Below are 19,103 nucleotides of genomic sequence, written 5' to 3'. Positions count from 1 at the left end.
TGTGGACTTCTTTGGATTCCTCTTACTTGAGTCTGTTAAGTTTCCTGGAAATGGATGTCCATTTCCTTCCCTAGATTTGGGGAAATTGGGGCCATAAGTTTTTTTTATTAAATTCAACATTCTGTGCTGCCTTGACATTTGAAGCCATCAGGACCTCATATAGTATACTGGCAAGGTCTCCTCTCCACTCTTGTCCTGTCAAACAACCTTCCTTATCATAAAGACTAGGCATAGTGCCTTATTCATGAGAAGTAGGTTTCAGTTCCTTGACAGTCCATAGAATTACTCAAACAAAACAATAACATAGCCCTGTGGAAACCAGAACACTGTACAGTTTGTCTCCCATCATGGAAGGATCAGTGCTTTGTTCCTAGTGGAATAGACACTTAGTCTATTAGATATGGTTTTGCATTCCCTGCATGCACTGCTTTTGCCAAAACTATCATCTGTGGATTTACAAAATGTTTTATCTACCATCATGGTATTCCATACAGCATTGCTTCTGGTCAGGGAACTCACTTCACAGCAAATGAAGAGTGAATGGGCTAACACATGGAATTCACTGGTCTTACCATTTCCCCACCATCCTGAAGCAGTTGCCTTGATAGAACAATTAATTGGCCTCTTAAAAACTCATTTATAGTGCCAGGCTAGATGGCAGTACTTTGCAGGGTCAGTACAGTGTACTCCCAGAAGCTATATATATATGCTGTAAATCTGCCTTCAGTATGTAGTGATGTTTCTCCCACAGCCAGGATTCACTGGTCCAGGAATCAAGGGGTGGAAGTGAAAGTAGTTCTGCTCACTATTAGCCATAGAGATCTGTCAAAAATTTTGCTTCTACTAGGAGACAGCAGTAATTCTACTGACCTGGAAATTGCTACTTTCAGATCCTCATGCCTCTCAATAGGCAAAAAAGGAGGACACCATACTGGGTGGGGTGATTGATCCTGATTATTAAGGAGAAATTGGGCTGCTACTACACAATAGAGTTAAGGAAGAAAGGGTCCAGAACAGAGGAGATACCCTAAGACATAAAGGTGTGATTCAAGACATAAAGATGTCATTCATCCTGTGATTAAAGTCCATGGAAAATTATAATTCAGCTAGAACTAATGGCCCATTCAAAAATGAAAGTTTGGGTCACTTCATTTGGCAAAGAAAATACGGAATGGGTAGGGGAATAAGGTAGGTGTAAATACCAGATTCAGCCACATGACCAGTGAACTCCATATAACCAAAAAGGAACTACCACTTCCCTGCAAAGGAGTTGTATCATGTTAGGCAGAAGTATGACTTTGTTGTTGTTTTTATTTGGAGATTAAGTATGGTTTAAGGAGATGTATATAGGTGTTGAGTTGACAAGGGGTGGGCTGTGATAGATAGTTCTATGTGTTAACTTGGCTACACTGTAGTACCTAGTTATTTAATCAAACACAAATCTAGGTATTTGTGTGAAGGCGTTTTGTGGATGGTAATTAACATCTACCATCAGTTGACTTTAAGTAGAGATTACTCTTTGAAAGTGTGGCTGAGCCTCATCCAGTGATTTCAAGGCCATAACAGCAAAAACCAAGGTTTCCCAGGTAAGTTATGTCCTAAGCATCATTTTTGTTTGTTTGCCTGTGTTCCCCTCTGGGAATCATGAGTTTGTTTTCTATATCTGAGTCTATCTCTGTTTCTGTTGTTGTTGTTCATTTCTGCCCCCAAGCATAACTCTCACTAGGTTTTCAGCCTCCTGGCTTGTCCTACAGATTCAGAACAGCTACCCGTGAATCATATGAGCCAATTCCTTAAAAAACATACATAAATCTATTGGTTCCGTTACTCTGGAGCATCCTAATACACTGAAGTTTTTTTTGTTTTCTGTTTCATTTAGTTTCTACTATTATCTTTCATGTTTTCTATGTTCTTTTTCCTTGAGCATTTACCTGTTATTTTTCTGACTTTCTGAGGGAAATCCTCATTTCCTCCTAATATTAATGTCTAATGATGTCATCTTGGCTATTGATATCCCTTTAACATTTTAGTTCTCTATGATATATATTGGGTTTAGTGTTATTCAGTTACAAACATTATTAGATTTACACTATGATTTCATTTCTGATGTGTTAATTAATAGAATTTTGTTTTCTAAGAGGTTTTTTATTATTTGTAATTTTATCGTATTTTGGTCTAAGAAAATGTTGTAAGGTCAGCTCCAATGTTTTGATTTTGGATTTTTGTTCATGTTTTATTTGATGATTTCCATTTTTCAACATAAGTTTTGTATCAAAACTGTATGATTTTCTAGAATTTCTGTGTTGGGGAGTGGGTATATACGTTAGCACAGTGTGTCCTATTCCAGGGAACCTGATGTTTTATGAAAGGGGAAAAACCCCTAAAGTTTTTACTTTACAATTTGTTATAGAAGAGCTAAAGTTAGCAGTGGGAGGTTTCTAATATTTGTTGATTTCCCTCCATACCTTGAACATTCTACATGTTGCCTCAATTATTTCTTAAACAAAAAACCTAAATGGTAGATGTTATTATGACCAGTTTCAAGGGTGACAAATAATTGTCCCGTGGACAGAATAAATGTGAGTCGTGTGCTTGGCCTCCAATATCCTGGAGTCCTGTGACCGTTTGTGCCACCTTTTCTCTATCTGGACCATTTCTTCTGAGAGTTCTCAGCACACTTCAGTCTGATTCCTTCTGGAATGGAGCCAGGGACCCAGAGAGGGGGCAGTGCTGATTGCAAACCCTATCCCATCAGGAGACCCAAGAGTGAATAAATAGTGGCTTGCAAAGGAAACCAGAATCTTCCTACAAAAGACCCTCCATTTTGTGCTCAGCTGGGCCAACCATAGGCCAGGCCTTCAGAGACTCCAAAAGATTTGGGGGATTTAATAGAAGAAAAAATTGTTGCCCATCTTTCCACCATTTTAAAAAAGGTGATTGGACTTTTTTGGTTCCCAAATGGAATAGAAGCAGCACCACAGTTGCTTGGAATTGGGAAGATCCACGTTCTCTGTTCTGAACCTCCAAAACACACCACTGCACAAACTTCCCTTGTGGCCTTCAGCTCTGCCCTGGTTGATATAGCTAAAGGCCAGTGGACTTTTATTAGAAATGTGGTGCTTATGGGGCCCTACACATTGTTTTTTTTCTCCTTTGTAAAGTTTTGAGTTTATTTACAATTACTGAAGTGCTTATTGGTCTGAAAAGTTACTCAGCACAAGAGCAGTTGTAGATCTTAAAAGTTCCTGAAAAAGAAACCAGGCCTAGATGGTTTCATTGGAGTATTTTACCCAGCATTTGGATTGGATGGATGGATGAATACCAATGCTGTGCAATCTCTTCCAGAAAAGAGGAAGGAATATTTCCTAACTTAATTTCATGAGGCCAGTTCTACCCTGATACCCAACGCAGACAATGTTAAAGTATAAAACGATAGACCGGGGCCCCTGGGTGACTCAGTCGGTTAAGCGTCCGACTTCGGCTCAGGTCATGATCTCGCGGTCCGTGAGTTCGAGCCCCGCGTCAGGCTTTGTGCTGGCAGCTCTGTGTCTCCCTCTCTCTGGCCCTCCCCCATTCATGCTCTGTCTCTCTCTGTCTCAAAAATAAATAAACATTAAAAAAAAAATTAAAAAAAAAAATAAAGATAAAACGACAGACCAATATCTCATGAAGATGAATGCAAAAATCCTCAAAAACATTAGCAAATAGAACCCAACCACGTATAAAAAGAATGATACTATGAATCTAGTTTTCTTAGTGGTTATGTAAATACTTAGATTCTATCTATTTGATTTAGAGTTTTCAGATGTGTTTTTTGAGGAATTTGTCCACTTCAAAGATACATAGTTCATGACCGTAGTAAAAATTGTTCATAGCACTCCCTTGTTACCCTTTTGATGGCTATAGGATCTGTAGTAACAGATATCCTACTTTATTCCTAACTTCGATGATTTGTATTTATGCTCTAATTTTTGTCATTCGTACAAAAGGTTAGTCAAGTTTATTTTACTTTTTGGAGAACCAGCATTTTGTTCCCTCCATTCTTCTATGTGAACTACACTGATTTTTGTTTTTATTATTTCTGTCCATCTGCTTTCTTTGGGTTTACTTTGCTCCACTTTTTAAGCTCTTTAGTATAAAGTTCTGTCACTGATTTGAATCATTTTTGTATGTATAATGTGAACATTTAGTGCTATCATTTTTCTTCTCACGGTGTTAGCTGCATCCCACAATTTGCTTTGTTGTATTTCATTTTCATTCAGTGCAGTATATTTGTTAATTATTTCCTATGAAACATCTTCCTGTTTGACCATGGTTTAGTACTATGTTGTTAAATTTCAGAGTCTTTGTAAGTTTTCCTTTTGTCTCTGTTATTGATGTCTAGTTTGACTCCATTGTAGCTAAAGAATATACTCCTTATGGGGAGCCTGGGCAGGTCAGTCAGTCATTTAAGCATCTGACTTTTGGTTTCGGCTCAGGTCATGATCTCATGGTTTTGTGAGTTTGAGCCCTACATTGGGCTCCATGCTGACAATATGGAGCCTGCTCGGGATCTCTGTCTCCCTCTTTCTCTGCCCCTCTCCCACTCACACTGTGTCTCTCTCAAAATAAATAATAAATTTAAAAAAAAACTAAAAACAAAAGAAAAATATACTCCTTATGATTTCAATTATTTTAAATTTGTTTAGGTGTGTTTTATGAGTCAGGATATGTATGGACTGTCTTGGTGAATGGTGTTTGAAAAACATTCTGTTGTTTTTGGATGGAATGATCTATATGTCAGATCCTAGTTCTTGATTATGGTGTTCAGGTTTACTGCATCCTTGCTGATATTTGTTCTGTAGTCCTCAGCTCCTGAGAGAGCAGTGTTGAAGTCCTCAATGATAATGATGAATTTTCTCAGTTTCTGTTTCAGCTCTATCAGTTTTTGCTTCATGCATTTTGTTATTTGGTTCATTCACATTTAGGATTGTTATATCTTCCTGGTGGATTGATTCCTTTATTACTATATAACATCCCTCTTTGTCTCTAGTCAGTTTCTTTCCTATGAAGTCTATTATATTTGATATTAATATGGGAACTTAATGCCTTTTAAAATTCATGGTTGCGTGGTTTTGTTTTGTTTTTTCTTTTGAATCCGCCTTCACAATCTTTGTCTTTTGATTAGCGTAATTAGAACCAATGTTTAGATAATAAAGTAATTGCTGCTATGTTAGGGCTTAAGTTGGCCATTTTATTACTGAATTAAAATTTGTTTTCTCTAGATCTCATTTTTCTGTATCTCTTTTATTGCTTTTCTGTGGGTTATTTGTTTAAGATTCCATTTAGATCCATTCCTCATGTTTTTTAGTGTATCTCTTTGTATAATTTTCTAAGTGGTTCCTGTGGGTATTACAATACACATATGTGCCTTATCACAGTCTATCAGTATATTATCACTTGGAGTGAAGTGTGAAAATGTTACTTTTGTTTAGGCCCCTTTATTACTGTCCCCACTTTTAAGTCATTGTCTAGAGTATCAAGTGATATTACAACTTATCACATTTGATTTTAAAAACCTGTGGGTGGAAGGATGCCAATTTATATAGTTCTATTTGTGCTCTTTCCATGATTTTTTCTTCCTTCCTGATGTGCCAGTGTTTCTTTTATCATTTTCTCTATTTGAAGAATTTCCTTTTAGCCATTTTTCAAGGTCAGGTCCGCTAGCAGCAAATTCTTAGTTTTCTTTCCCTGGGAATGTGCTTAATTCTACCTTCATTTTTGAAGGATAGTTTTGGTAGATATTCACTCTGCAGTCAACAGTCTTCTTTTAGGACTTCGAAGAAAAATGTTGTGCCACCTTCCTGTGACCTCCGTGATTTCCTGAGAAATCTGCTCTCATTTTGTCCCCCTATGGGTAGTAAGTCATTTCTCTGGGGTTGCTTTCAAGATTTTTTTTTTCCTTTAGATTTCAAAATTTTAATTATGATGTCTTAGTGTAGATTTCTTAGGATTTGTTTTATTTAGTATTCATTTGGCTTCTTGACTGTATATTTATGTTTCTTGCCAAATATGGAATATTTCTGGGCATTTCTTAAAAATATTTCTTCAAATATTTTCTCAATTCCACTTCTTTTCTTACTTTCTAGGACATTGATGACACGTTAGCTTTTTTTGTTTTTCTCCCAAAGATTCTGGCTCTTTTTCTCAGTCTTTTTTCTCCATTGTTCAGATGTGCTGAATTCAATTGATCTGCCCTCAAATTCTCCCCAATTCCATTTTCTGCCATAACTCTACCCTTAAGCCCGTCCAAATAGTTTTTACATTTGTTGTCTAGTTTTTTTTTAAATTTTTTTTAACGTTTATTTATTTTTGAAACAGAGAGAGACAGAGCGTGAATGGGGGAGGGTCAGAGAGAGAGGGAGACACAGAATCTGAAACAGGCTCCAGACTCTGAGCGGTCAGCACAGAGCCCGACGCGGGGCTCGAACTCACGGACCGCAAGATCATGACCTGAGCTGAAGTCGGACGCTTAACCGACTGAGCCACCCAGGCGCCCGTTGTCTAGTTTTTAATTTAACAATTTCCCCTTCAACTTTGGTGTAACTTCTATTTTTTGTTGTTGCTGAGATACTGTACTTTTTTCATTTGTTTCAAGAGAACTTGTGATTGCTTGAAGCATTTCTATGATGGCTGCTTTGATCTCCCTGTCAGACAGTTCCATTGTCATGCTTATCTCAGTGTTGGTGTCATTTGATTGTCTTTTCTCATTTAAGTTGTGTTTTCCTGGTTCTTAGAATTATGAGTAACTTTATTGCACTCTGTACATTTAGCTGTTAAGAAACTCCGGGTCCTCTCTAAACCTTTCATTTAAACAGGGTGACCAGGCAGGCAGTCACCCTGCTTTAAAGGGTACCTCCCCAATTGCAGCCTACTTTTGTGGGCTCTGTTTGATCCAATGACAGTGTCGCTTTCAGAGTTCTTGCAATGCTATTTAGGTCTACTTGACATATTTGATATCACTATTCCTCCCACTTTTCACTGCTGGTATTAGAGTGTGGAAGGAGTTTCCCTAAAACAGGCTACTTGGTGTCCAGATAGAAGGGATGCTCTGGCCCCAAAGAAGAAAAAGCTTCACAGGTTGAGCTGCTAATATGTCAGGATCCCCATGGTGTCTGTCGGTAAGGGAGATGGGTCTCCAGGTGTGGAGGAAGGCTTAGAAAGCAGCCATGTCCAGCTCCCCTCTCTCCTCAGCCATTGAAAGGACCAGTATGCTTCTTGCATTCCACTTGAGGAAAGTGCAGCACTGCCCATTGCTTCCTGCTGGCTTCACACTCATGGGAAAGGGAAGGTCATGACCATTAATGGCAGGGGTTGAGGGCCAGGTAGGAATTTGGGGGAGTCCAGAGAGCAGAGTGCTATGAACTGAATGTGACAGTGTTTGGGTACAGGACCTAAGGAAGTAATGAAAGTTAAATGATGTAAGGATGAAGTCCTCATCTGCTAGGCCTGGCATCCTTATAAGAGTAAGAAATACCAGAGCTTACTTGCTTTCTGGCACACGTACAGGGAAGGGAAATACCATGTGAGGAGAACACACCATCTGCCAGCCAGGAGGTGAGGCTTCAGTAGGTCAGGGTGATCTTGGACTTCCTGTCTCTGGTTTTGTTACGGTAGCCCTGACAAAAGAATACAGTTTTGGTACTGAGAGTGGTGTGCTATCCTAGTATATGTGAAAAACTATGGAGGTGTTTTTAGAGCTGGGTGATGGGTAGGGGGTAGAAGAGCTTTGAGGTGCTTGGTAGAGAAAGCTGGGGTTGCCTGAAAGAGACTATGGTAGGAATAGGGGCATTAGAAGTGATTCTGCCCCAGCCTCAGACATAAATGTGGAACATTACTGGAAACTGAAGGAAAGGCATTCCTTGTTATTTACATATATATGGCAGCAAAGAATATGGCCAAGTTGTGTCCCAGTGTTTGGTGCAGGGTAGAAATCTTAAGTAACAGAAGTGACAAATTCCTAGCAAAGTGATGGAAGGTGTAACCTGTTTCTTCTCATAGAAAAATGTGACAAGGGAGGTGAATCGAAGGAAGTGTTCGGCAAAAAGAAGCCAGAACTCGAAGATTTAGAGAATTCTCAGCCTGTCCATATTGCAAAATGAGAAAGCATGTTCTGGAGAAAATACCAGTGGTGTTGCTGGACAGTCATTTGATGGAGATTAGTTTGGAACCAGTCAACCCTCAGTGGAAACTGTGTGGCTCAACTAAGCATATGTAGATGGGACACAGTGAAGGTCAGGTGTCGGACCTCTGTGGTGTTATCCACCAAGAGGAGGAAACAGTGACCCTCATGGTGAAACATATCAGGTCTGCCATCCCCACAGTGGGCTCAGAGGGTGAATGCCTCCATGGTCTCACAGGGGCTGCATGCTGCTACAACAGCAGGACCAGAGGGCAGAGCATCCAACCAGAGATTTTTCTCAAGCCATAAAACGTAACAGAATTTGCTTGCTAGGTCGTAAGATGTGCTTGGGACCCACCAATTTTTTCTTCTTTCCCCCTGTGGAAAGGAATGCAAATTCTACATCTGTGGTAACTTGTCTGGTTCACAGATTCACAGCTGGAGAGGAACTTTGCCTCAAAATGAAATATACCCCTAACCTCACCCACACTTGATTTACATGAGATTTTGGATAGAGTCAGTGCTGGAATGGGTCAGCACTTTGGGAGCTTTTAAGAATATGGATGTGAGGGGCGCCTGGGTGGCTCAGTGGGTTGGGCGTCTGACGTCGGCTCAGGTCATGATCTCGCGGTCTGTGAGTTTGAGCCCCGCATAGGGCTCTGTGCTGACAGCTCAGAGCCTGCAGCCTGTTTCAGATTCTGTGTCTCCCTCTCTCTCTGACCTTCCCCCATTCATGCTCTGTCTCTCTCTGTCTCAAAAATGAATAAACGTTAAAAAAAAAATTATTCTATGGATGTGAGAACATGAATTTTGGGGGTTTGGAGGACTGAGTATTATGGACTGAATTACTCCAAATTCATACATTGAAGCCAGAACCCCCCAATGCAACCTTATTTGGTCATAGATGGGCTCTAACCTAGTAAGTCTGGTATCCTTAGAAGAGGGGCAGACACCAGGAAAGAGCATGCACAAAGGCCATGTGAGGACACAGTAAGAATGCAGGCATCTGCCAGCTGAGGAGAGAGGCTTCAGTAGAAACCCAAGTACACACATCGATCCTGGACTTCAGTCCCAAGAACTGTGTGAAAACTGTTCTTCAGCCATCAAGTTTGTGGCGTTTTTTTAATGGCAGCTTTAGCAAATCAAAACCATTGCTAGTACAGAAAATAAACCATAAATTAATGATCTTACAATCATTGAAAACACATTTTTTTTCCCTCCACTGCATTTGAAGAAAGTGGAACATTTCCTAGTGCTTTCTGCTATCTTCACAACCGTGAGGAAAGGAAAGGTCAGGAGAGCAGCTCTTGAGGTGGGAGGCGATGGCCAGACTTGGTCCTCCTATGTCTGTGGAGGTGAGACTTCTGGCTGAAGCCTCGGCCACACTCCCTGCACACATACGGCTTCTCTCCTGAGTGGGTGCGCTGGTGTCTGATGAGGGCCGACCTGAAGCCGAAGCCACGCCCACACTCACTGCACACGCACGGCTTCTCCCCTGAGTGTGTCCTCTGGTCAGAGGTGAAGTGAGACTTCTGGCCCAGTCCTTGCTCACACACTCTGTACACATCAGTCGCCTCCCCTGAGTGTGTCCTCTGGTGTCTGGTGAGCAGCGACTTGAAGCCAAAGGTACGTCCACACTCCGGGCACAGGTAAGGCTTCTCCCCTGTATGTGTCCTCTGGTGTCTGATGAGGGTGACCTTCTGGCCAAAGCCACGCCCACACTCAGGGCACAGGTAAGGCCTCTCCCCTGTATGTGTCCTCTGGTGTCCCATGAGGGAGACCTTCTGGCTAAAGCCGCGGCCACACTCAGGGCACAGGTAAGGCTTCTCCCCCGTGTGTGTCCTCTGGTGTCTGACAAGGGTGACCTTCTGGCGAAAGCCATGCCCACATTCAGCACAGATATAAGGCTTCTCCCCTGAGTGTGTGACTTGGTGACTGAGGAGCAGTGCCTGCTGCCTGAAACCACGCCCACACTCAAGGCACAAGAAGGGTCTTTCACTGGAATGTGAGCTTCGGTGTTGGAGGAGCGATGCCTTCTGGCAGAAGCCTCTCCCACACTCGGGACACACAAAGGGCTTCTCCTCCAAGTGTGTCCTCTGGTGCAGGATCAGGGCGATCTTTTGGCGAAAGCCCCGCCCACATTCCTGACATTCGAAGGGCCTCTCCCCAGAGTGTATCCTCTTGTGGTTGGTAAGTGAGGACGTGTACCTGAAGTGGCGGCCACACTCCCGACACACATAAGGCTTCTCCCCTGAGTGTTTCCTCTGGTGGATGGTGAGGGAGGACTTGCGGCCAAAGCCTCGCCCGCACTCCCTACAGCTGTAAGGCTTTTCTCCCGAGTGTGTCCTTTGGTGCTTGGTGAGGTCTGACCTCTGGCAGAAGCCTCTGCCACATTCAGGACATACGTGATGTTTCTGGAGGCTTAAGAGACTGGATTTGGGACCAAGTCCCAGTCTGTATTTCCCACACATGGCTGCTCCAGATGCTGAAAGGTCTGCTTCTTCAGGACACATCCCCTGGTCCACTCCCCCAGCTCTTTTGCCTTCTACCCGGTCTGCTGGCCGACCCTGAGAGGATCTGAAGAGCACCCGGGAAACCCCACTCAGCTCAAGTCTCCTTTCTATCTCTTCCTCCTCTCCTTGTTCACTTGAGCAGCTTGGAGCTTCCGTTGAGATGGGGCTTCCTGCATATGAGCTTGGGAAGATCTGAGGAAGGTGACCGCACAGCACGTACTGTTGAAGGAACTGTGGACTGGAAAAGGCCACCGGGCAGGAATGGACACATGGCTGGAATTCTGTTCCTGGTTCTGCCGGAGAGAAAATGTTGGTCAGAATCACTACAGGCACCTTGTGAAAGGTTGGTCGTACCTGCCCAGCAGTCATTGCTCTGATGTTCTCACAACCAAGACTTCCTTTACAGACCTACTTTCCATCCTTTGCTGACACATTATTGCATATCTTACTACAACACAGAAGATACACATGATGAAGCAGCTCTAAACACCAGCCCAGCCCTATAAACTGCTGCCATTAGAGTTACACATTTCCACCAATACAGTTCACTTGCAAGACATAATCAATGCTAATGCAAACGTTAATCCACAAATGTATATATGCTTCCACTAAGAAACAATGTGACTCATGGGGGCAGGGAGCGCAAGATGGCGGAGTAGGAGGACCTCAGCTCACCCCATCCCATGTTTACAACTAGGTGTCACTCACATCCACATCAGTAAACTGGAGAGTGATCTGGCAGAACAGACTCCACAACTAAACAGAGAGCAGCCACATCTGAGAGATTATGAAGGACAGAAACGGTCGTCAGGAGCTGCCCAAAAGGAGGAAAGAAGGAGCAGTGAGGAGCTGTGGTCACGGGGATGGGAAGCCCACACAGAAAAAGGAAATCCCCATAGCATCCTGCCCTGAAAACCAGAGGAGCTGAATTCTGTGAGTTTGTATACCCAGTGGGATTTGGAGCTAGAGCTTTAAAAGTCAACCACTTCAGCACTGGGTGAGTGATAACCAGGGCCTGCCCCTAAAGTGCAGCCCAAGGAGAGTCAACACAGAAACGACAGCTTGCACAACAGGAGGGAGATCTGTTTATGCTGATTTTGGAGTGTGCTGAGGAGACTTCTCTGGGAACAAAGGAACTGGCAGGTGACATTTTCGTTCCCCCACTCCCCCAGCATAAACACAGGGCCACCTGTGGGAAGTGGGGCTGCACGGACACTTGCTAGCAGTGTGCCATGTCCATGTATTCTCCTGAGGACTTGCTCATCCTGCTGGCCTTGGCCCTGGGCTTATCACAAATTCTTTTAATACCCTGTGTGCCATGCCCCTCTGGCCTGCATTTCTTTGGGGGATCTGGTTTAGGATTAGCAGCTCAGTGCAAATTTTGCTAATGTAGTGTACATGCCCTGCCCAGTTCCTGCAGAACCCCAGGTCACAGCCACTCCTGTGCTCTGCACCCCTGGCTGTTGCCTTGCTTTGGGGGATCAGCCTAGGACACATGGCTCAATGCAAATTTTGTTAACATCATACATGCCATGACCGTCTATCACACGTCAACTGCCACGTGCCCGTTGTTGCCACCTCAGCTGCTTGCGTTACCCCTCGCCACTGCCAATGTGCACCACGCTCCTAGCCACCACCGTGCTTTATGGCATCTATAGCCTAGGACTAGTGGCTCAATGCAAATTTTGCTAATACTGCCATCCCACTCTTTAGCCCTCGTATGGTCACTCCACTTTCAGAGCCAGCCTGATTCAGTCTCCCTAACACCACAGAGCAGGCACAGCCCATAACAGGCAGAATGAGTGAAGTCTGGACTGAAAAGAAAAGCTACTCAGACACAATAGTAGGATGCAAGCAACACACATAGGAGACACCCCTGAAGCGCCAGGTCCTGGTGAACAGGGGACACTACAGGACCTCTTCTTCATAGAACCACTGCTTTCAAGAGCAAGAGACATTGCAGACTTTCCTAACACATAGAAACAGACAAGATGAGACAGAGGAATATGTCCCAAATGAAAGACCATGATAAAAACACAGTAGGAGAGCTAAGAGAATTTAAATTAATGACCATAATGATACTCACTGGACTTGAGCAAAGAATGGAGGACATCAGTGAGATTCTTAACACAGAGATAAAAAATAACAGAGATGAAGAACTCCATAAATGAAACCAGAAATACAACAGATGGAATAGGCAACAGGAAGGAAAGGAATGTATCAGCGACCTGGAGGATAGAGTAATGAAAAGCAATCAAGCTGAGCAAAAGAGAGACAAATACTCCATAATGAGGATAGAGTTAGGGAAGTCAGTGACACCATCAAGCATAGTAACATTCACATTATAGGGATCCCAGAAGAAGGGGGGGGGGGATAGAAAATGTATATGAAGAAATAATAGATGAAAATTTCCTAATTCGGGAGGGAAACAAATCCAGATTCAGGAGGCACAGAGATCCCTCAACAAAATCAACCCAAGGAGGTCTGCACCAAGACACATAGCAATTAAAACGGCAAGAAACAGGGACGCCTGGGTGGCTCAGTCGGTTGAGCGTCCAACTTCAGCTCAGGTCACGATCTCACGGTTCGTGAGTTCGAGCCCCGCGTCAGGCTCTGGGCTGATGGCTCAGAGCCTGGAGCCTGCTTCCGATTCTGTGTCTCCCTCTCTCTCTGCCCCTCCCCCATTCATGCTCTGTCTCTCTCTGTCTTTTTTTTTTTTTTTTTTTTAATTTTTTTTTTTTTTAACGTTTTTATTTATTTTTGAGACAGAGAGAGAGCATGAACAGGGAAGGGTCACAGAGAGAGGGAGACACAGAATCCGAAACAGGCTCCAGGCTCTGAGCTGTCAGCACAGAGCCCGACGCGGGGCTCGAACCCTCGGACCGTGAGATCATGACCTGAGCTGAAGTCGGACGCTTAACCGACCGAGCCACCCAGGCGCCCCTCTCTCTGTCTTAAAAATAAATAAACATTAAAAAAAAATTAAAAAAAAAAAAAAAAAAAAACGGCAAGAAACAGTGGTAAAGAATTTAGATATTGCAAGACAAAAGAGGACAGGTACATGGGGAAACTCCATAAGGCTGTTAGATTTTTTAGCAGAAACTTGTTGGCCAGAAGGGGTTGGCATGATGTACTCAAAATGCTAAAAGGGAAGTATCTGCAGCCAAGAATACTCTATCCACCAAGGCCATCATTCAGAATAGAAGAAGAGGAACAAGAATTTCCCAGACAAAAACTATAGGAGTTTGTGACCACTAAACCAGACCTGCAAGAAATGTTAAAGGGAATTCTTTCAGTGGAAAGTTGATAAGTGAGAGTGTGAAAAGTAAACACAAAAATAGTAAGAATAAGTATTTCTGTAAAAAATCAGTCAAGACATTCATAAAAGGATATAAAATGGGACACCATATATCTAAAACATGGAGGGAAGGAGTAAAGAATGAGTTTAACATTGAGCAGCCCTCAGCTTAACATAGACTGCTACAGATGCAGAAAATGTTAGATATAAACTGAATGGTAACCACAAAAAAAAAAAGTAATAGATAAGCAAAACATAAAAAATCTAAATATATCACTAAAGAAAACCAACAAACCACAAAAGAATCAGAAAACTACAAATATAACCGCAAAACAAGTAACAAAATGGCAATACATAACTATCAATAATTACTTTCAATGTAAATGGAATAAATGCTCCAATCAAAAGAATGACAGAAGGGTGACAGGATACATTAAAAAAAAAACAAAAAAAAAACCCATCTATATGCTGCCTACAAAAGGCTCATTTCAGACCTGGAGACACATGAAGATTCAAAGTGAAGGGATAGAGAATATCATGCAAATGGATGTCAAAAGAAAGCTTGGGGTAGCAATACTTATATCAGACAAAATAGACTATAAAACAAAGTCTGTAAAAAGAGACAAGTACACTATATAATAATAAAAGGGACAATCCAACAAGATCTAGCAATTGTAAATAGTTATGCACCCAATATGGCAACACCCAACTATGTAAAACAGTTAATAACAAACATAAAGGAACTATGTTATAGTAATACAATAACAGTAGGGGACTTTAACATCCCACTTACATCAATGGACAGATCAAACAAAGAAAAGCAACAAGGAAAACAGTGGCTTTGAATGACACATGGGAACAGATGGATTTAACATATGTTTAGAACATTCTACCCTAAAACAAGATAGAATACACATTCTTTTCAAGTGCACATAGAATGTTCTCCAAAATAGATCACATATTATGCCACAAAACAAGTATCAACAAATTTAAAAAGATTGATGTCATACCATGCATTTTTCTCAACCACAACCCTATGAAACTAAAAATCAACCATAAGAAAAAATCTGGAAAGACCACAAATACATGAGGGTTAAATACTATGCTACTAAACAATAAGTGGGTCAACCAAGAAATCAAAGAATAAATCAAAGAAAGAGTACATGGAAACAAATGAAAGTGAAAACACAATGGTCCAAAAACTTTAGGAATGCAGCAAGAGTTGTTCTAAGAGGGAAGTTTATAATACATCAAGAAGCAAGAAAAATCTCAAACAACCTAATCTTACACCTGAAGGAGCTAAAAAAAGAACAACAAAAACCCAAAACCAGCAGAGGGAAGGAAAGAATAAAAATTAGAGCAGAAATAAATGATAAAGAAACTAAAAAAATAGAACAGTGAAACCAGGAGCTGGTTCTTTGAAAACATCAAGAAAACTGAAAAGGTTCTAGTCAAACTCATCAAAAAAAAAAAAAAAAAAAAAAAAACCAAAATCACAAGTTGGAGAAATAGTAACCAACAATAATACAAACTAAGAGAATGTTATGAAAAACTACATGCCAACAAGTTAGACAACCTAGAAGAAACAGATAAATTCCTAGAAACATATAACCTACCAAAACTGAAGCAGGAAGAAATAGAAAATCTGAAGAGACCAATTATCAGGAAGGAGACTGAAATCAATAATCAAAAACTTCCAACAAACAGAAGTCCAGGACCAGATGGCTTCACAGGCAAATTCTACCAAACACTTAAAGAGTTAACCTATTCTCGAATTCATTTTGGGAGGCCAGTATACCCGATAGCAAAACCAGATAAAGACACCACCAAAGAACTACAGGCCAATATCTCTGATGAACATAGATGCAAAAATCCTTCACAAAGTACTAGCAAAGAGAATCCAACAATACATTAAAAAAATCATTCACCAAGATCAAGTGATTTATTCCCAGGATTCACAGGTGATTCAATATTTGCAAATCAATCAATTTGATACATCACATCAATAAGAGAAAGTATAAAAATCATATTTCAGTAGACACAGAAAAATCATCTGTAAAAGTAAAGCATCCATCCATAATAAAAACCCTCAACAAAGTAGGTTTAGAGGGAATATAACATAATAAAGGCCATATATAAAAAACCAACAGTAAACATCATCCTTAATGGGGTAAAAACTGTTTTCCCCCTAAGGTCAGGAACAAGACAAGGGTGTCCACTCTCACCACTTTTATTCAACAAAACATTGGAAGTACTAGCCACAGTAATTAGACAACATACAGAAAAGGAATTCAAATTGGTAAGGAAGAAATAAAGCTTTTACTACTTACCAATTTGAATTCCTTTTCTGTATGTTGTCTAATAACATAGGTGACAGGAGAGTATACATAGAAAACCCTAAGGACTCCACCAAAAAGCTACTAGAACTGATAAAGGAATTCAGTGAAGTTGCAGGATACAAAAGCAATGTGCAGAAATCTGTTGCATTTCTATACACCAATAATGAAACAGCAGAAAGAGAAATTAAGAAAACCATCCTATTTACAATTGCACCAAAAGGAGTAAAATACCTAGGAATAAACTTGAGAGGTGCCTGAAAACTATAAAGCTAATATAAGAATTTTATATTATAAAATTCTATAAACTATATTTATAAAACACTATAAAAAACTATAAATATAAAAAACTATAAAAAACTATTTATAAACTATAAAACTAATATAAGAAATTAAAGACAACATAAGGAAATGAAAAAAACATTCCATGCTCACAGATTGGAAGAACAAATACTGTCAAAATGTCTACACTACCCAAAGCAATCTACACACTTAATGCAATACCTATCAAATACCAACAGCAACAATCCTAAAATTTATATGGAACCACAAAAGACCCCAAATTTTATGAGAAACTGATCTTAAAATTTAAGTGGAAATGCAGAGGACCTACACTGCCCAAAGCAGTCTTTAAAAAGAAAAATTAGGGGTACCTGGGTGGCTCCATTGGTTGAGCATCTGACTCTTGATTTTGGCTTGGATTTTGGCCCAGGGTCATGGGATCAAGCCCCATGTTGGGGGGTGGGGGAGGAGGGGGTTGAGCATGGACCCTGCTTGGAATCTCACTCTCTCTAAAATAAAAGAAAAACTTCTACCTGACTTACAGAGAGAGGGAGAGTACTTCCACTACCTGGCTTCAAGACTTCTGATGGTCCTACAGTAATACAGTGTGGTTTGTTTAAGGATAGGGCTATTCTATTGAAGAAATAGAACTGAAAGTGTAAAACAGACCCATACTTAGCCATTGGATTTTCAACAAAGCAATTCAGTGAGGGGAAGGCAAGTCTTTTCAGCAGTTGATGCTAGAGCCACTGGGTATCCATATGAAAGAGTAAAATCTTGATTCCTGCCTGACACCATATACAAAAGTTACTTCAAGGTGGATCATGGACTTAAAAGCTAAAACTATATAGCATTTAGAAAATATAAATTATCTTCATGACAATAAAAATTTTAAAGGAGAAAAATTAGACTTCCTCAAAATTAAACATCTGCTTATCAAAAGTAACTTTAAAAAATGAACAGAAAGGTTTCAGACTAAGAAAATGTTTGCAAAATGTACATATGACAAATTGGTATCCAGGATTAATAATTCATAGAACTCAACAATTTTAAAATGCAATAAACTGGAAGAAGATTTAATAAATACTTCACAAAGTAAGATATACAATAAAGCACAAAGAAAGTGCTCAACACTTAACCATCAGGGAAATGGAAATTAAAGATCCCATGAGAAACCACTACATATCCATCACAGATAAGGTGAAAACTGTGGGGGAAGTTGTGAGACAAATGTCACTCTCTCCTTGTGTGTTCATGGAAGTGAAATATGGTACAGCCAGTTTGGAAAATAGTCATTTCTCATAATATTGCATATACTGTACCCTGTGACTCAGTGTATCAAACTGAATGGTATCCCACCAAAATTCATTTCTACCTATAGGACTTCTTTTGAAATCAGGTTTTTGCAGATGTGATCAAGTTAAGATGGGTCATACCAAATTAGGGTGAGCCTTAATCCAATGACTGGTGTCCTTACAAGGAGAGAGACTTAGATACAGAGATGCATAGAAGGAAGGCTGTGTGGTCACAAGGCATGGATTGGACTGACAAAGCAACAAGCCAAGGAATGATTGCCAGCAACCACCAGAAGCCAGGAGAGGTGAGGAACAGATTCTCCCTCCAAACCTCCAAAAAGAACCAACCCTGCCAGCAGGTTGATTTTGGACTTCTAACTTCTGAACTGTGAGAATAGATTTCTTTTGTTTTAGCCTTTCAGTTTGTGGTAAATTGTTACAGCAACCCTAGGAAACTAATACACCTGGCGTTACTCTAGGTCTTTATCCAAAGGAAATGAAAACATAGGCTTACCAAAACAAAAAACCTAGCATAAGATTACTAATAACAGCTTTTTCACAATAACTAAGGACTAGAAACCATCAAGGTGTCTGCCAAGGAGAAAGGATAAATAGTTGTATATTCACATGATGGGAAGTCACGCAGCATTAAAAAGGAACAGGTTACTAATGTATGCAACAACATGGATGAAGTTCAAAAACTTTGTACTGGGTGAAGAAGCCTACACAAAAGAATACGTATCATTCCACTCATGCAAAATTGTATAGTGGGCAAAATTAATCCATGATGAAATAAAATCAAGACCAGAGGTACCTCTGAGGGTTAGGGTGGGAGTTTACTGGAATGGGCCATAAGGAACTATCTGGAATGCTAGTAATCTGTATTTTGATAAAGTTTGGATTGTAGAGATAGACACATTGTTTGAACTCTAGCAAACTTAAGAATTTGCATTTCCTGTAAGTAAATTCTACCTGAAAAGAAATACACTAGGTAATGATACACATCTACCCATTGCTCCTGTGGTCAACCACCTTACATGACTCTGCTTAGCTGAGAAGAACTACCAGGGATTACCCTCTTAAAATGCAGTGTCTGAAGATGCTTAGCTGGACACCCTAGACCTAAAGTCCGTGGGCCCCTGCCTGCCAACTACTCACATGAGCCAACCTAGGAAGAGATTGTCTCTTTCCCCTCACTTGTTAGACCATCTTTGCCAG

General features: G+C 40.8%; 1 protein-coding gene and 1 long non-coding RNA gene across 12 annotated transcripts in view; one reads left to right on the top strand and one right to left on the bottom strand.

Annotated features, from left to right (window-relative positions):
- The window catches only part of LOC109257902 (uncharacterized), a 69,747-nt gene that overhangs the window by 15,296 nt on the left and 35,348 nt on the right, over positions 1–19,103 (top strand). The window lies entirely within an intron of this gene.
- ZNF169 (zinc finger protein 169) overlaps positions 9,265–19,103 on the bottom strand; it is a 55,593-nt gene continuing 45,754 nt past the window's right edge. For 10 of the 11 annotated variants that reach the window (XM_053907704.1, XM_019434309.2, XM_019434313.2 and 7 more), the window contains one exon: positions 9,265–10,967. In XM_053907704.1, the coding sequence (XP_053763679.1) occupies positions 9,454–10,967 (1,514 nt within the window). In that variant the 3' untranslated portion in view covers positions 9,265–9,453. Of the gene's footprint in view, positions 10,968–16,961; positions 17,071–19,103 lie in introns of those variants that run through there. The other variant, XM_053907710.1, reaches the window with a different exon arrangement.

The sequence above is a fragment of the Panthera pardus genome, unplaced genomic scaffold, assembly GCF_024362965.1.
Source record: "Panthera pardus isolate Hobbes unplaced genomic scaffold, ASM2436296v1 HiC_scaffold_20, whole genome shotgun sequence".
NCBI lineage: Eukaryota > Metazoa > Chordata > Mammalia > Carnivora > Felidae > Panthera > Panthera pardus.
The sequence above is the reverse complement of the archived record's forward strand: the minus strand, read 5'-3'. Positions and strand labels throughout refer to the sequence as shown.